General features: G+C 41.2%; 3 protein-coding genes across 6 annotated transcripts; all 3 read right to left on the bottom strand.

Moving 5' to 3' along the window:
• Positions 1–339: 339 nt before the first annotated feature.
• LOC4328880 (uncharacterized) lies at positions 340–3,846 on the bottom strand. Of its 3 annotated transcripts, none has more exons than XM_066308096.1 (5): positions 3,582–3,846; positions 1,814–1,938; positions 1,523–1,717; positions 1,355–1,428; positions 340–1,248 (listed from the first exon to the last, which is right to left on the bottom strand). In XM_066308096.1, exons 2-5 carry the CDS (start codon positions 1,922–1,924, stop codon positions 513–515), a joined length of 1,116 nt encoding a protein of 371 aa, XP_066164193.1. In that variant the 5' UTR covers positions 1,925–1,938; positions 3,582–3,846; the 3' UTR covers positions 340–512. The 3 variants fall into 3 exon arrangements, with proteins under 3 accessions (XP_066164193.1, XP_015624145.1, XP_066164192.1); XM_015768659.3 differs by having other exon boundaries at positions 3,578–3,718; XM_066308095.1 differs by having other exon boundaries at positions 1,523–1,699; positions 3,578–3,718.
• On the bottom strand, positions 3,758–4,820 carry LOC107279941 (glutelin type-B 1-like). 2 transcript variants are annotated; one of them, XM_066308097.1, is made up of 3 exons: positions 4,396–4,820; positions 4,003–4,265; positions 3,758–3,894 (listed from the first exon to the last, which is right to left on the bottom strand). In XM_066308097.1, exons 1-2 carry the CDS (start codon positions 4,721–4,723, stop codon positions 4,021–4,023), a joined length of 573 nt encoding a protein of 190 aa, XP_066164194.1. In that variant the 5' UTR covers positions 4,724–4,820; the 3' UTR covers positions 3,758–3,894; positions 4,003–4,020. The 2 variants fall into 2 exon arrangements, with proteins under 2 accessions (XP_066164194.1, XP_015624148.1); XM_015768662.3 differs by lacking the exon at positions 3,758–3,894 and having other exon boundaries at positions 3,950–4,265.
• Positions 4,821–13,258: 8,438 nt separating this feature from the next.
• LOC4328879 (RING-H2 finger protein ATL39) lies at positions 13,259–14,338 on the bottom strand. The gene has a single exon (XM_015771648.3). It carries the CDS (start codon positions 14,200–14,202, stop codon positions 13,603–13,605), a length of 600 nt encoding a protein of 199 aa, XP_015627134.1. The 5' UTR covers positions 14,203–14,338; the 3' UTR covers positions 13,259–13,602.
• Positions 14,339–15,829: the final 1,491 nt, after the last annotated feature.

The raw sequence follows: 15,829 nt of genomic DNA, 5'->3' as shown, positions 1-15,829 counted from the left end.
AATGGATATATTCATATCATCGACTTTATCTCTCTCCATAATATGACACAGAATTTATTAATTATTTTTACAATATACCATTGGACTGGATACTTTTTTAGATGTACCAGATCGACAATTGACTGACCCTTTGAAGTTTTGGAAAAATATGATTTTTTTTGTGTAGCCTCCTTAAACAATATAGAAATTTGTGTGTATGTTTCAATATTTTCTCTATGTTTTTTATTTCAAAAACTATTTTTTATGAACCATATGAAAAAGGGAATCACTTACATAAAAGATGGCCTAAGCATAAAATATCTTCTGTAGCATATGGAAGATGATTTGCATAATAAAATATTAACACAAAAGTATTCTATTAGCATATAGAAGATAAATTATATTTTCAAAAATATCAATACATGGAAAAAAATCTGATTATATAATATCGATAAAGGAGATATTAATGCATCTGATTATATTTAAGTCACTACAGCACTAGAAAGCGACTTTTAAAAGATTGCCTAAAATTACTAGTCGAGATAGAAGCTAGCCACCGCCTCGCCAGTCTTCTCAAGTTGATCCATGAGCTTTTCCCTCTCCTCCTCAGCCACACCCTCGTGGACCTCCTTGTTGAGGTCCAGCTCTGGATGCTTGGACGAGATACAAGCAAGGGTGTGGCAGGCTCCAGTCTTGAGGGCGATGCGGGTGTCCCAGTCAGCTTTCTGGATGATGTCAGCGGGGACCTTCTCCATCTCGCCAACTAGCTCGCCAATGGACGCTAGTAGCGAGACATCATCGAAGTGCGGTGGCGGCTGCACCCCACGACCAAGTTGCTTCGCCACCTCATTGAAGGCAAAGAAGTTCTCCTTCAGCCCGGCATAAAGGGCCTCCCTTTTGCTCTTCTCCTCCGCTAGGGCCTTCTGACCCTCTTGGTGCATTTCCGAATTCTCTTTAATGAGAAGGCGCAGGCTTTCGTTGTTGGTGTTCGCCGTGGTCAACTCCTCCTTGAGTTTGCTTAACTTCTCGTTGGTAGCAGTGAGCTCGGCGATGAGCCGGTTGACTTCTGTGCTGGCTGCCTTAGCTGAAAAGAGTACCTCTTGGCAGGCACTAGCTAGATGGTTGAACGCCGTTCCTGGAGGCGGCAAGACAACTGCAGCAACGGAGGGGAGGGGGGCTGTGGAGGGGGAGACGATGATGTGGGTGGCTGGTTGGGAACTAGCCTCGTCATGTTTCCCCATGTTCTGATTGGAGATGGTAGGGGCGGCCCTACAAAGAGTCAGTTTGATCCAGTCAAAAAAAACGAGTCAGTTTGAATCAACCGACAATGTTATAAAAGGCTAATATAAGAGTGACCGAGGAATGAGCTGCTTACTTGGCCTTGCTCTTCGACATAAATCTCATTGGTTTGAGCCTTCCACTAGTGGGGGCATTATCGGGTGAGGAGGTCTGTGAAAGAACAATACTACACAAGTCAGAAAAATCTTTATTTTCTACTAATCTTATCCTCCCGAGGACTTCATAGTAGAGGACAAGTACTTACCAAGGAATGGGTACCCTTTGTCAGGACACCACCCGTGGGGTCCACTCCGAAGCCCCATTTCCTCTTCTTGGATCCAACGGTACCACTAGACCCAGGTTGAGAGGCCATGTTAGCCACCTTCTCGGCGGTAGAGGACCCTATCTCCATCTCCACCACGTCTTTTGTGGCCGCGACTTCCTGGTGGTCAACAAGTGCCTTAATGGCATTGGTCAGGGGCAACTCTTGTAAGCGCTCGCATTACTTCCCTATGACATCGATTAGATGAAAGGGTGATGGGTTCTGAATACCTACATTTACAATCCCATCCCTGACAGCTTGGGGCAGGTCGCACAACGAGGTCGGGATGTCTCTAGCCATGCTTGGCTTGTCTATCACCACCTTCTTGGTGCTGCTCTTCACCATGTCCTCGGGAAGATCTAAACATTTACAAATTGAAGTTAGTCTTGTACTTCAGTAGAATACAATGTAGAGACTGAGTGAGGATAAATGATTATATTCCGCAAGGACATCCAAGTGGGGTCTTTATCACACGTATACTCATACACATGGTGCTCGCTTGCCTAGAGCGCATGAATTTGACGACGCGTGAAGTCACAAACAATGTCATATGTTGTCAGACCACGTCTCCTAAGCTCTCAAATCTTATTAACAAAGATGTTGAGAGATTCAGAATAGGTGGGAGTAAAAGGTCTATGTGTTTCGCGTTTGGGCTTGGTGGTCAGGATAGGGAGGTGGCTGGAGGTGGTGTCAGTGGATAGATAATACCAACATTGTATTCATTCCTTTTCTAGAGGTTTATTGGGTCATCTCTATGTACTATTCTTTCAGGCCATCTCGAAGTCGAACACCACAGTTGCCTATGATTTTTGACTTCTCCATGAACTTGAGTTCATAGAAGTACCTAAATAAATCTCCAAAAGGGTGCACTACTAAATATGCTTCACACAAATGTGTAAGATGCTTAGGAATGAGATGGAATTGGGTTTGGAATGAAGAAGATGGATGTCGTAGAATTCAAGAAGCACCGAGAGAAATTCAGATGGGGAGCTAAACAACTGCAACGAGAGAAGGATGCAAACGTTAAATTTCTCTAAGATTAGGAGCGGGTTCGGTACCTTACCACCTAATACTTCATCATCCCTTACCCATGGATTGCTCCCTCCACCTACAGCTCCTTGAGTGCCGCTTGGTCCATGGTCAATTCTCCAAGATACATTGATGATGATCGGGGAAGGAATGGAAATTTGTGGTAGAAACTAGTGCTTTTGGGTCCTGGAAGGTTGAACGCGAAGAGCGCAAAGAGCAACTGAAGCAAATAGGTTCTAAATGAATCTCACCGCTGGAATATAAAGCTAGGGCTGATGGTTAGCATTTTGAGGAAAGTGGTCCGAAATTCCCAGGGAACCAATAGAGCATTCCTATTTGGCAGTTAAGATTCTAACCTCTGTCCAGATTTAAAATCCGATCATGTCGTGGCATATTGCCCAGATAAAAGGACCAAGTAGTTGACCTTGACGTAATCCTACGTTTTCCAATTGCAGTTTACTTTCTTGACAAAATGGTTTCTCGAGCAAAAGGGCAACGGTGATGTCGTATGTATATTTGCAGAGGTCGGGGGCTACCGTCAATGTTATAGGTATGTGATATCCCATATACCTACACTTACCATGACCAGGAATACTGCATACCTATTCTTATATGGAAAGTTATCCCTAAATATTTATTGAGATAGAAATAAGGAAAATCCTTGTTCACCTAAGGAAGAATTGTGTAGTTCGATACAGGGATAACAGGGTCTTGTATGCCCCTATTCTAATTGGAACCCGTGCATAAATAGGGTCTCCTATGAGGGAAGGGCATCGAATCATAAACCATAGACACCAAGCCTCATCAATTTTACGCCAGGAGGAAGCCCTTCAACTAACCACCAACTACAACCCGCCACTTTGCATGTCGAGATTTGTTTGGTAGGCTAGATGAGCTAGCTTACTTCCCATTTGTACACACTGTGATGCACCCCAAATCAGTACATATAAACTGGAGTAGGATTATTACCTACCTTGAGGGCCTGAACCAGTATAAAAATCCTTGTCCCATGCTCTCTTATTCCACTCTCGCGTATTCCTTGGTATCAGTCGTACCTTACGTCCCTTAAATACCGCGGTCGGGTATAACCCGTCAACAATGATCTCTCCTCTTTGGTCATTTTGACTCTGCGGCCTCTTTGCTGCTACTGTGTTGATGCCTAAAGCCTCACTTAGTTGCTCAACACCGATTCTGTTGAATATATTTTGCCTAGGGTGTTGCTCAATTGAGCTACCATATACTTGTTGAACTCTATTGTTGTTAGCAGCTAATAAGAATTCCTGAAACTTTTATCAATGAAAAGCTGGATGTTTTAAGTATGGATTGCAATGCGAGAACATGTGAAAAACATAAACCAACCACAACTTCTATGGAAATATTAGTTAAAAAGATACCTTTTGCCTTGGTTCAACCTAATTAGCACGGTTGTTTATGTCATAAACATATATGGTAACAACAGGTGCATCACCATCATTGTAGAACCAATGTGCAACACCAGCTGGGAGTGGAATAATATCTCCTTGTCTAAATTGATAGATCTTTTGGTGCTCGCCCCTAAACTTTTGGCTTTCACTTTGCCATTGAGGCGAAAATTGTTGGAATTGTTGTTGGTAAGTTGCTGGGCAACCGAGGAAAGTTAAGCCCATAGTACCTCTCCCTACAAATTAAAATGTTCACATTAGGTGCATAAAAACATCAAAACATATTCTTTCGACCATGAAAGTCATAAGTGCTAGAATGCCAGCTGCATTGATAGAATTTTTTATTGTATTTATCATCATACAAACCTTGGATGATGTAGACCATGCTGAGAGTGTTGGTGTATCGAGGTACCAAAAGACCTTGAGGCTGAATGATACGTCGGATGACAAACGTACCAGTGTGCTGGAATAATTCATTCCTCTCATCAACATACTCAGTCACACCACCTTCTGATCTCACTTTCTGAAGTGACTCAAATGCTTGTAATCTATCAAATCTATACTCACTAAAACTTCCTTGATGAGGACTATGCCATGGGTTTGTTCTTGGATAAAATAGTTGGGCCATAGAATCATGGACCAAGAGAAGTACACAAAAGCATATAGAAAACTGAGAGGAAACAGTAGTTGCCATAGCTTTCTGTATATGCTAATGGAAACTTAAGCTAATTGATGTGAGTTCAATGATAGATCAAGCTAGTGTATATAGCAAAGAAAAGGCATATTGGGATTTAGGTGATAGAGTTTGTTGCATGTATAGACAATATCTGACTTGTATTGCTAAAATAGTACATAGGGTATTGCAACTTTGCAAGTTGACCTGTACATTTCATGACTCAGCCATGACACACTCCTTGTGCTTTTGAAGAAATACAAATAAAGTTTGTTAACATGTCTATCCATACTCTTAATGTATGTCTTTGCATTGTGAGTATATTTGTTTTTACCCCATAAAGTTCTTATACTTGATAAGATGAGTCTAACTTTGAGATAACAAACTTGTAAGAATGTTGTCATTTTTGCGTGGCCAACTATACTTGATAAGTTAGGTGTTCTTCAAAATAACAAATATGTAGGTTTCTTGTCATCTTTACATGGCACACTACAGTTGATAAGTAACTTTTGTGAGATAACATATTTGTAACTTTGTTTTCATGTAATCAATGAAACATATTGGTGTAAGTAATTTTGCCGCATAACATGCCTTTCATAGTGTCGACGGGGATACCCGTAGACCGGATATAGAGGGTATTGGGGTCCGTCGGTACGAGGATCTACGTAGTACGACATCAAGCAGACAAAAGACAAGGATTATACTAGTTTAGACCCCTTAGCAGGTAATAGCCCTAATCCAGTTGGTATAGGATTATATGATGGAAACCACAGATTACAAAGGGAATAACAGAACTCGATGATACCGACGAGACCGTAGTCAGTTGGTCCGACTAGATCTCCGGCGACTTGGCTCCTGTAGGCTCCGGCTTGGTAGGCTGTGGTGGGTGTGTTGGTGGTGAGATTTGATGCCTTAGGTCCTGCCCAGGGGTCCCTTTTATACCGTGGGTCAGTTGATCTCCAAGTAGAACTCGGAGATATCGGACCCCTCACGATATGGTAAAGACCCAGTCTTGCCCCAGTCTTGCCCGAGTAAGACTCCTTCCATCCGTAGATTCCGTTACTATCACAGGATAGATTTCCTTAATGTATACGGAAACTATTCGTACACGCGCGGGTATACTATATCGGTACCCATCGTGTCGACGTTTGATGTCACGATTCCGGTATTTGCATGGTATGGGGATCGTTGGTACCAGGATATATGCGAGACTTAGGTAAAAGAGACAGAGACGAGGATTTTTATACATGGTCGGGCCCCTGAATTGTCAGGTAATAACCCTACATCCTGTTGGCCGAAGCCGGTGTTGCTCTTTATTCATCTGGATCACACAAATACAACATTTGGGATAACATATCTGGCTGTCGTCGACTTGATGGCTAGATAACCAACTCGTAGTCGACGATAGGGTAGTCTTCTTCCTCGAGCACGAACTCGTCGAGATCAGAGATAGTGCTTGACCCCTCTTGCCGGCCCCCGCAGGTACCCCCGATAGGGTTTGTCTAAGCTAATCTTTGATGTTGATATTTGGCGGCGTGTTGGCTTGTATGTTGATTTTGTGTCTTGATCTATTGTTCCGTGTCCCCTCTCCTCCTAGGGGGCCTTGTATTTATACCCATAGGTGTCCCATTGTCCAAGTAGAACTAGGAAAACCAATATGGATATAATCCAAATAGTCCTAGTCGTTTCCATGTAGAACTCTATTCATCCTTCCTTATGCGGAACTCCTCCTATATCCGAAGGTTGTTTCCGTATAAGACATGGTATGTGGTGGGTCCTGTCGAGATTTAGTCAACTACTATTAGGTATGTGGTATCCATAACCCTGACACATCTTATATTCAAGGATAGAGGGTACACCTTACCCGTAACCCTAACACATAGTTCAATTATTGTGTAACTTGCCAATCAAATATATTTTTAACTATTTTGAAACAATTCTTCTGGATAGTTTTACACATCTCTCATAACTTTCAGATTTGTTGTTTTTTACTGGATAACTTTCAGATTTGTTGTCGATCTATTGCAGTTTGGTCTATATAAACATAACTCTTCTTCTATAATTAATTACTTAAAGTTTCTTGAAGAGATAATAGAACATAATATTCAGATTTTTATAAAAAGTCAGATAGTCTCTCTCCTTAAGCTCTTACTCCATCTGTCTCATAATATAAGAGATTTTGACATTTTGCTTACACTGTTTAACCAGTCGTCTTATTCAAAAAAAAATTGTGCAAATATAAAAAACGAAAAGTTATGCTTAAAGTACTTTGGATAATAAAGTAAGTAAAAAAATAATAACTCCAAATTTTTTTTAATAAGACGAATGGTTAAACAGTACAAGTAAAATGTCAAAATCCCTTGTATCAGAGGACAGAGGGAGTAATAAATAGGAGGTGCTATACCACGGTTTCATGTTCCGAAACAGTATGGTACCGGGTAGTGAGATAGGTATCTGGTATGATAATTGCCAAACCAAATTTGGTACTAACCAGCTGGATTGCCTGATAAGGTTGAAATGGATGCAAGTATATAGAGTAATTTTTTCAGGTTGAAGTGATGTGAAAATGGCTAGTACACACTCTAGAATTCAGAGCTGTGTTTCGTTTGATGAGATGCAACTATGCAAATATGGCTGATGGCTCGTTGGTGTCTGTTGTCCCGTTATCAAATCCCAGGTCAGATGATACCTGAATTTCAGTTCGTTGTATAAGGTACTAGTGATGTTCTATCATATCTAAGGTTGGTTTATTTCGTGGCGATGGAGGTAGATGACATGGTTCCAAAATGATGTTGATGTTCCTCTCCCAAAAAGAAATAAAATGATGATGTTGTTGAGTACTCCGTAGGTATGAAACATAGCTGATCTAAAATTCCAAATCGGGACGAACACTTGGGTTCACAGCGATTTGAAGAAAGGAGTATTCTGGCGTGCACACAGCATTCCATCGAACAGTTGGCATGCATGCAAGATGGTCACCATGGTTTGGTTGTGGTCTTTGTGGCAACACCTCAGTAGCAATGCAAAAGAATTGAGCTGAATCAAATTTGTTTCAATTTCCATTTCCATTTCATCTGTTCTACGCTCCTACTGCTACAAAACTCTAGCAGCAATTGCTGCCAATCTGAATCGACGAATTGCTTCGTGCCGCTATCTGAACTCCTTCCTGAGCGAACGCCTCGCCGGCAACGCCGCCGCAGCCGCAACCGGCTCCTCCCGCGACCGCGCCGCCGCCGTCACGGAGCTCGCAGCCGGTGGAGCAGGCGGCCGCGCGGCGACGTACATGAGGTTGGTGATGTCGCGGAGCGGCACGCGCCTCCGCAGCTTCCCTCCGCCGCCGCCCGGCCTCTTCATCCTCTGGTTCTTGACGACGGCGATGCCATGCCAAGAACTCGCCGCCACCGCCGCCGCCACCGCCGGCATCGGCGGCACGTTCTCCTTGTCGTCGCCGCCGCACGCGCGCGACCCAAGAACGGCCATGGAGAGGAGAGGAGAGGAGATGGAGTCGATCTGGAGGTGGGAATTGGTGAGCGGATTGCGAATTTGCGACGATGAGGAGCGAGCGAGCGGTGGCGCTGGTATTTGACATGGATCGAAACTCGAAAGAGGAGGTTGGGCGCGGCATGAACCAGCCGGGTTTTTTCGAAATTTGGGGATTCGGGAGGCTAAATTTTCCCCAAATTTCATGGGCGCGTGGGTTGCGAGCCTCTGGGATTTCATTTCAGCTGAAGCAGTTTTTGGATTTTGAGCTTTGGAGCGAGGAGGCGACTGGTAAAATTTTTCCAATTTTGGATTTTTGGGGGAGGAGGGAAGGGGAGGCCTCGCGGGCGCTGTGTTGGCGCGGAGGCTTCGAAATTTGTTGGCCCGCGGTTTCCGAGGTTTGGGATGGGAAAAAAAAGACACGTGGCGTCACGTAATGGGATGCTGATTCGGTGATTCTTCCCGTCGTTCCCGCGGCAGTTTCAAGATTCGGAAGCGATGGTTTCAAGTTTGAAGTTTGAAGTGTGCGTGGATTTGAATTTTGGGATGAATTTTGCTCGGAGTGCAAGGACGGTATTTTTGTACTTGAGGCCCTCTTTGATTCAAAGGAAATTCATAATATTTTTAGAGGATTTTATTTCTATAGGAATTTTTCCAATATAACCCTTTAAATCCTATGAAATTCCTGTAGAATGCCTCTTCTCATGTAAATTTTTGGAGGAAATTTTGGGCGCCTTTGAATCGTAGGAATAAAAAAACTGATAGATTGAAAAAACACAGGATTCTGACAAGAGTACAATTGTAAAACAGAGGATTACAAAACATAGGAAAAACAAAGGAATAGCCGTTTGATTGGACCACAGGAAAAACACAGGAATCAGATGAGAGAGATAGACTCAGAGGAAATATTCCAAGAGGTTAGACCTCTTACTAACTTTCCTCCAAAATGTGCGTATGATTACCCATTCCATATGAATTTTAAAGGATTGGATAGGATTCAATCTTTTGTTTCAAAGGCCTTCATAGGATTTTTTTTTCATAGGATTGAAATCCTCCAAAATTCCTACATTTTTCCTACAAATCAAAGGGGCCCTTAACATAACCTCATAGAAAGAATCTTTCGAATTTTTATCTCTCCTCAAATTCCGGTGTTTTTCCTATGGCCCAATCAAACGGTCATTTCTATGTTTTTTCTATATTTTAAAGTCATCTATTTTATACTTGCATTATTGTCAGAATCATATGTCTTTCATATTTATCTGTTTTTTCATTCATGTGATTCAAAATACCCTAAATTCGATAAATGCATGGAAATTTACTGCTTGTAGACACCGTTTGGAATGGCTGAATGGAAATTAAAAGACGATAATATTGAGGGTACACACGAATGAATTAATAACTATTACAAAGTAAGGTCTGTTTTAAAAAGTTATTTTTTAAGGAACGTATGCACGTTCTCACTCCTATTAATGTATACACACACTTAATCCCTATAAGCACATTCAAAAGATTATATCAGTATATCTTAACATTGACTAAGTTACTAAAAACGTCTCGCTATCGACGGGTGCGTTGCCCATCACTAAAAATATTCTAAGAAACTTAGAAATTTTTAAAAGAATTGTGCACGTGATAATTTATAAGTAGGACACTAAATTGGATTAAGTATGCCTTTTTTTTCAAATAGTACAAATTTCAGCTTCATGTTTATGAGGTTACAAGTCAATACCTTAAAAAACGACACAACCTTAAAAAACGACACAAGTAGAAGTCTAGAACCGAATGAGCCTTAAAGTTGGAATAATGGTGTCTAATGCTTTGTTCGTTTCAGCTTAACTTAGCTTTTTAGTAACACATAAAACTTGAGTCATTACTATACTATTAATTAAGTATTCACCATTACAAATTTGAAAAATATTTTTTTATTTTTTAGAAACTTTTATATATAAAGTATTTAAAAAACACTTTGTTTATCTGTTCGGAAAGCATGCTTCTAAAAGGATAATGTAGAAGTTAGCGAGAGAAGCCTAAATAGTGAAAAAAAAAGAGGCATGCTCATAAAAAGATAACGTAGAAATTGACGAGATCACGAGAGAAGCAAGAAACGAATGAAGCTGTACAACACAAAGTAAATTAATCATTATTCATGAGAAATACAAATATGCAACAACAAAAAACTGCCACTGGACGCTTCACATGGCATTAGATCCCTTGAGTTGGTGGTCATCAGTCATGCATCACCACGTTTGGCTTTGGCCAATAGCTCGTACGTCTGGTGTGTCGTCGTGTCGACATATGGTTGCCACAAAGGTATAGTGATGGACCTATGTTGGTTACGCTCATCATTTCAAAACCGAGATAATAAGATGTGTGGTGTGAGATGTTATTCTTTCAATTATGAACAAGGACAACACGTGCATAGCATTGTAGCCACTAACAAAGTACTCCTCCGTTTATAATATTTATATTATAAGTCGTTTAACTTTTTTAAAGCCAAACTTCCTAAAATTTAATTAAGTTTATAGTAAAATATAATAACATTTTCAATATAAACAAATATTGTATCAAAATATATTCAATGTTAAATTTAATGAAGCTAATTTGATGTTGTATGTAGATGTTGCTATTTTATTCTATAGGACTATAAACTTGATTAAACTAAAAAAACTTCGTATAAGAAATAAGTCAAATGATTTATAAAATGAAACGGAGGGAGTAACAAGCAACATTGGAGAGTTCTCAAAAATAAAAAAAGCAAGCAACATTGAAGGAGATATGTTAATATTTAATAGCAGAGCTAGGAATTTCATTTTGTTATTTTAATTATAGTTTACATTTAAGTGAGGTCATTCTTTTAATTTTATCTGGATTTATACATGCAAACCTAACCGAGGTTTGCAGGGATTTTGCTTGATTTATACAACTCCATAATCCATATGGTCCAAACTCAGATTTTTTTTTTATTTCACCATGTACTTCAGAATGTGGCCAAGTTCATAGTGGCCTAGCCGAGTCTTGGCCCAACCTTAGGTTCCCTCTTGGTTTTTTGGCAAGCAAAGTTTCAAATGTGGTTATCATCCAATTTAATTTCTATTAGCAAAAACCACGGGTGAGTGGAGACTAAGAGGGTGTCAACAACAGGTTTATATAGTAATGATTGTCTCTGACCAATCTTTCATATGGAGGTAACCAAATCACCTATTGCTAGTGGAGGTTAAAAGGGTGTCAATGACAAGTCATCTAATGGTTTGGGTTAAAAATGGTTGAAAGGCACATGAGCGGTCTAATATATTCATGGCCACAATATTTGTGGGGAAGAATAATGCAAAAATATTCCACAAAGTGAAAGTATCCACCATGGAGCACTTTTTACTTATATACTGGAGACATTGACCACTTAGCCCTAGGTATGGAACATGTGGACTCTGTTTCTCTGGCTCAAAAGCCATCTTTTGGCATAGCTGCTTGACTTGTAAACGTGGTGAACATTGGAGTTGTTACATCAATTATCATTTGTAGAACATTGAAGTGATCTACATGAGATATATCAGAAAATCAATTAAGGCCAGGCTACTTTAGAACACGGAAATTTTACATGATTTTAATAGAAAGTAGTTCAAATCCTGTGAAATTCACGTCGCATTCCTCCTTTCCAATCGCACAACATTTCGAAGGTTAATCCTCCTACGTTAAAACCGTAGTAGTATCTCCACCAGTTAGGCCCTATTTGGAATGTGAGAATTGTTTACATTCTCTATCACCATCAAACTATTTCTTGCAAAATTTGCGTAAAGAAAAAATGCCTTAGTTTTATTCAACGATTGAGATCGAAGAAAAAACAAAACCATTGCTCAGTAGCACTCTACTGAGTTCGTTTTAGAGTTTGGGGTGGCAACTTGCTCTTCCATAAGCACACTCCCCAAATTGTTAAACACTGTATTTTTATGAAAACTTTTTACATAGAAGTTCTTTAAATAATCAAATAAACTCATTTTTTATGTTTGTAATAATTCATACTTAATCGATGATACGCTAATGATTTGTCTTTGCGTGCCAGAGAGTACGAACAGTCTTGGGGCTGTTTGGCTCACTACCACAATTTGTCTTACTGTGCCACAACTCAAGTAAGTCAGGTTTGACTAAGTTAGGCATCCGTTTGGTTCGTGCCACACTTATGGCAAGATTCCTTCACCATAACGTGGGTCCCACATGTCATTGGCACGTAAAAGTGTGGCAAGTTTGCTCTTCTATGGTTGAAGTGTGGCTTCAATTTTGTTATCCACATGTTAGGCATGTTAGCTAAATGAAGTATGGCAAGTTTTGGTAACGTGAGTATGCCAACCAAACAACCCCTTATATAGGAGTATAGTATAGGCACTGCAATTGCTCTACCATATTTTGTCCTGTAGTACTAGTATCATTATTCTCTAAACATATATAGCACATCTGTAGTGATAACCTAAGCTTTTCTCAATAAGCCCACCGCAACTTCAGCTGAGAAGAAAGGTGTACACGCCACACACCTATATTGGCAACTTGTTTGTTAGGAATATTGTACAATCCTTTCATATCAAGTTTCAAAAAAAAAAAAATCCTTTCATATCATAGGGAAAAAAAACATCGTTGGTACATAGGCTGTTTTGACGCTGTTGTCGTAAGCTTATGGAAAAAGATATATATACTACCTCTGCTTCATGGCATAAGTAATTTTAACTTTTTATAAGTCAAGTTTAAACCAAATTTAAAAAAAAATAGTAATATTTTCGATATAAAACAAGAAAAAACTATCAAAATAGTCAGTAGTGAAACTAATTCGGTGTTATAAGTATTACTATTTTTTTATATGAACTTAATCAAACTTTTAAGAAGTTTGATAAAAAAAACGAAATATGAAACAGGGGAGTAGTAAACAACCATTTTGATGCCTTGATAATGCACAAGCCTCAGTGTCATCGCTGTGGCCACTCTTGCACAATGCAAGTGTTGAGAGGTACATCTACCAATGGCAATGCAATGTCCCCTTCAACCAGGCATCAGTTCAACCACCCACCTGATTTACTTGAATGCAACCACTACTAGCAGTTAAATCTGGTTAACCACTCAATTATTATGCAGTGTTTATCAGATAAGATTGCTATCCATATTGCACATCGTTGTGCTTCAAAGTTGGCAAAAACCAGGGGAAAAAAATTACAGCAAAACAACAAAAAGTGATTTACAGAGTGCCAAGACATTGGACATAGGCATTGTTCATCTCAATGGGAACAATGGCGTTGCTGGATTATTGACGAAAATGGCGTTTGATTTCAAGAACGCAAAAAAAAAAAAAAACTAATTAAGGAACATGTAGTAGTAGGAGTAGGAGCTAACTAGATTTTATACATGGCTAAAATTAACTAACCGTCTTGATTAGCTTAGTGCTATACATGGCTCTCCAGGTCGACCGGCTGCCGGCCGGCGGCGGCGGCGGCGGGCTCCGGCGCCTTCAGGCAGGGTGGTTTCGCCGGCGGAGGAGGCGGCACGGCGGGGCGCGCGCGGCAGACGGGGCAGGTGCCGTGGGCGCGGAGCCAGGCGTCGACGCAGCCGGCGTGGAAGGCGTGGCCGCACCCGGGCAGCGCGCGCACCGCGTCGCCGTCCTGCATGCCGCTCAGGCACACCGCGCACTCCGCCTCGCCGCCGCCGAGCGCCGCCGCCGACGCCGACGCCTTGAACCTGAACACCGGAATGGCCGCCAGCGCCGCCTTGTCGAGGCCGCCGCCGCCGCCCCTCTTCCTCGCCGCCGCTCCACGCCCTCCGCCGCCGCCGCCGCCCGAAGTCCGGTGCACGCCGTCGCGGCCGCTCCACCGCACGTACAGGTAGTTGAAGTAGAGTATCACCCCGTACAGCACCAGGCACACCGCCGTGAACGCGCCGACGAGCTCCAGCGTCACGCCTGAGCTGCAGCACCCCCCTCCACCGCCGCCGCCGCCATGACGCTGCGCCGCCGGCCCCGGCGCGCCGCCCGCCGCCGTCGACGACATGTGCCACACACACTCACTCAGCCCAAGCTTAGCTCAAAGCAAAGCCGATATGCCTACGCAGCTACGCTTCTTCTCGGCCTCAGTTTGGCTGGTTGCGAACAGAATAAAAATTATGGATTAGTGGCGGGGAATGGCTGGCCGGGAGGCAATCATCGTGGATGCTTTTGTATCAAGATAAAGTTCGTGATTATGCAAGCGATTAGTGCTAATTAATTGCGGTTTGGTGTGCTAGAACTGTGTCTTTTGCTTCCACAAGTGGTGCGGTTTGGAAGTGGAAGGTAAGCTTAGCTTAGCTTAGCTGCTGCTAGAAACTTCGATTTTTTTTTTTTGTTTGTGTGTGTGTGAATGGAGAAACTTCGATTTCTTGCACATGGATTGGAGTTGCAAACTGGGTGATGGTTGAGGTTGAGCACACAGGATTTGGAGGACAGGTGGCTGATATTAATTAGCTATTAATTAGTGTAATTGTTCAATGGACCTCATGGTAAGTTGCTCCATGTGTTGAAAGCAAAGTTCAGATTTAAAAACACGGTAGGAAATTTCTGGTAGGTGCAGGCTTGAATAAAGTAGGATCAGCTTAAACGATTCGCCAGAGGTTTTATTAAGCAGAGAATTCGCCAGGAGTTTGTGTATGCATGGCCAGAGGATATCCTGTAGAAAAATAAACGAAACAATTGAAATTAACTTTAAGTAAAATCTAATACTGAAAAACAAACTACCATAAAAAATATCTTAAAATCAACTTAAAATATTTATATTTTTTTTTACTTTTATGTGGCTGATAAGCCAGCAAGCGAACAATGAGAGAGTTCTATGTAGGTAAATGCCTATCCATTATTCTTTAATGATTTAAGTTGTAGATGCTTGTTCATAATTTTATTAGAAGTGTATTCACGGTCCTAACAATTTTCCAGCATATGTAGAGGACGCGTACGTACATAGAGAGAAGTGCACCTGCGCTTCTAAAAAATTCAAAAGTTAGTCACAAAACATGTTTGTTTCGATAATGTCAATACAGGTGAGAAACTTTTAATCATTTTTTGAAGTGATAAACAAGAATAAGATGAACGGAGACATGAATACTCATGTCATTTTTAAGAACTTTTCCAGCGGCGCCTCTGGATTGTTCTTGTTCTCGAAAACGACCCTAGCAATCGCCAATGTGCATTGATCTTCAGCTGAAGACTGACGAAACTGAGGAGAATTATTTGAGGTGGTGACAGCGACGATGGAATTAGGCAGCAACCCAGCCACAGAGCCATCCAAAAGCAATTCAAGTGGATAATAACCGGATGTCTATCCACAAGGAACACCCCATATGAGCAGCTGCTGTCTGCAGCAGCTCAGGGTCTTTTCTATTGTCTCTGAACTCTGAAAGTCTGAATCCTGAAACAATCTGTCTACCTAACAATATTAGGAGTGTCTTCAATTCAAATAATTTAGACGGACTGTTTCCTTGATGAGCGCGATGAACCAATAATTTAAGAAATAAACTTCAATAATACCAGTAGCTTAGAACAAGTGGTACGAAGTAAAAGAATTTCTTTTGAGAAATCGTATTTTTAGAAGCGTTGAACAAATAATCCAAGGCAAAAAAAAACTATACAAAAACGTGAGAAGAATAGGT

This window comes from Oryza sativa, chromosome 2, assembly GCF_034140825.1.
Source record: "Oryza sativa Japonica Group chromosome 2, ASM3414082v1".
NCBI lineage: Eukaryota > Viridiplantae > Streptophyta > Magnoliopsida > Poales > Poaceae > Oryza > Oryza sativa.
The sequence above is the reverse complement of the archived record's forward strand: the minus strand, read 5'-3'. Positions and strand labels throughout refer to the sequence as shown.

Bases quoted from the DNA above. Each gene is read 5' to 3' on its own strand.
- LOC4328880 (XM_066308096.1), bottom strand. From the start codon at position 1,924: ATGGTGAAGAGCAGCACCAAGAAGGTGGTGATAGACAAGCCAAGCATG. The intron at 1,429-1,522 runs GTAAGTACTTGT...GTTCTTTCACAG, and splicing joins CAAAGGGTACCCATTCCTTG to ACCTCCTCACCCGATAATGC. The intron at 1,249-1,354 runs GTAAGCAGCTCA...GACTCTTTGTAG, and splicing joins ATGTCGAAGAGCAAGGCCAA to GGCCGCCCCTACCATCTCCA.
- LOC107279941 (XM_066308097.1), bottom strand. From the start codon at position 4,723: ATGGCAACTACTGTTTCCTCTCAGTTTTCTATATGCTTTTGTGTACTT. The intron at 4,266-4,395 runs GTTTGTATGATG...TTTAATTTGTAG, and splicing joins CATGGTCTACATCATCCAAG to GGAGAGGTACTATGGGCTTA.
- LOC4328879 (XM_015771648.3), bottom strand. From the start codon at position 14,202: ATGTCGTCGACGGCGGCGGGCGGCGCGCCGGGGCCGGCGGCGCAGCGT.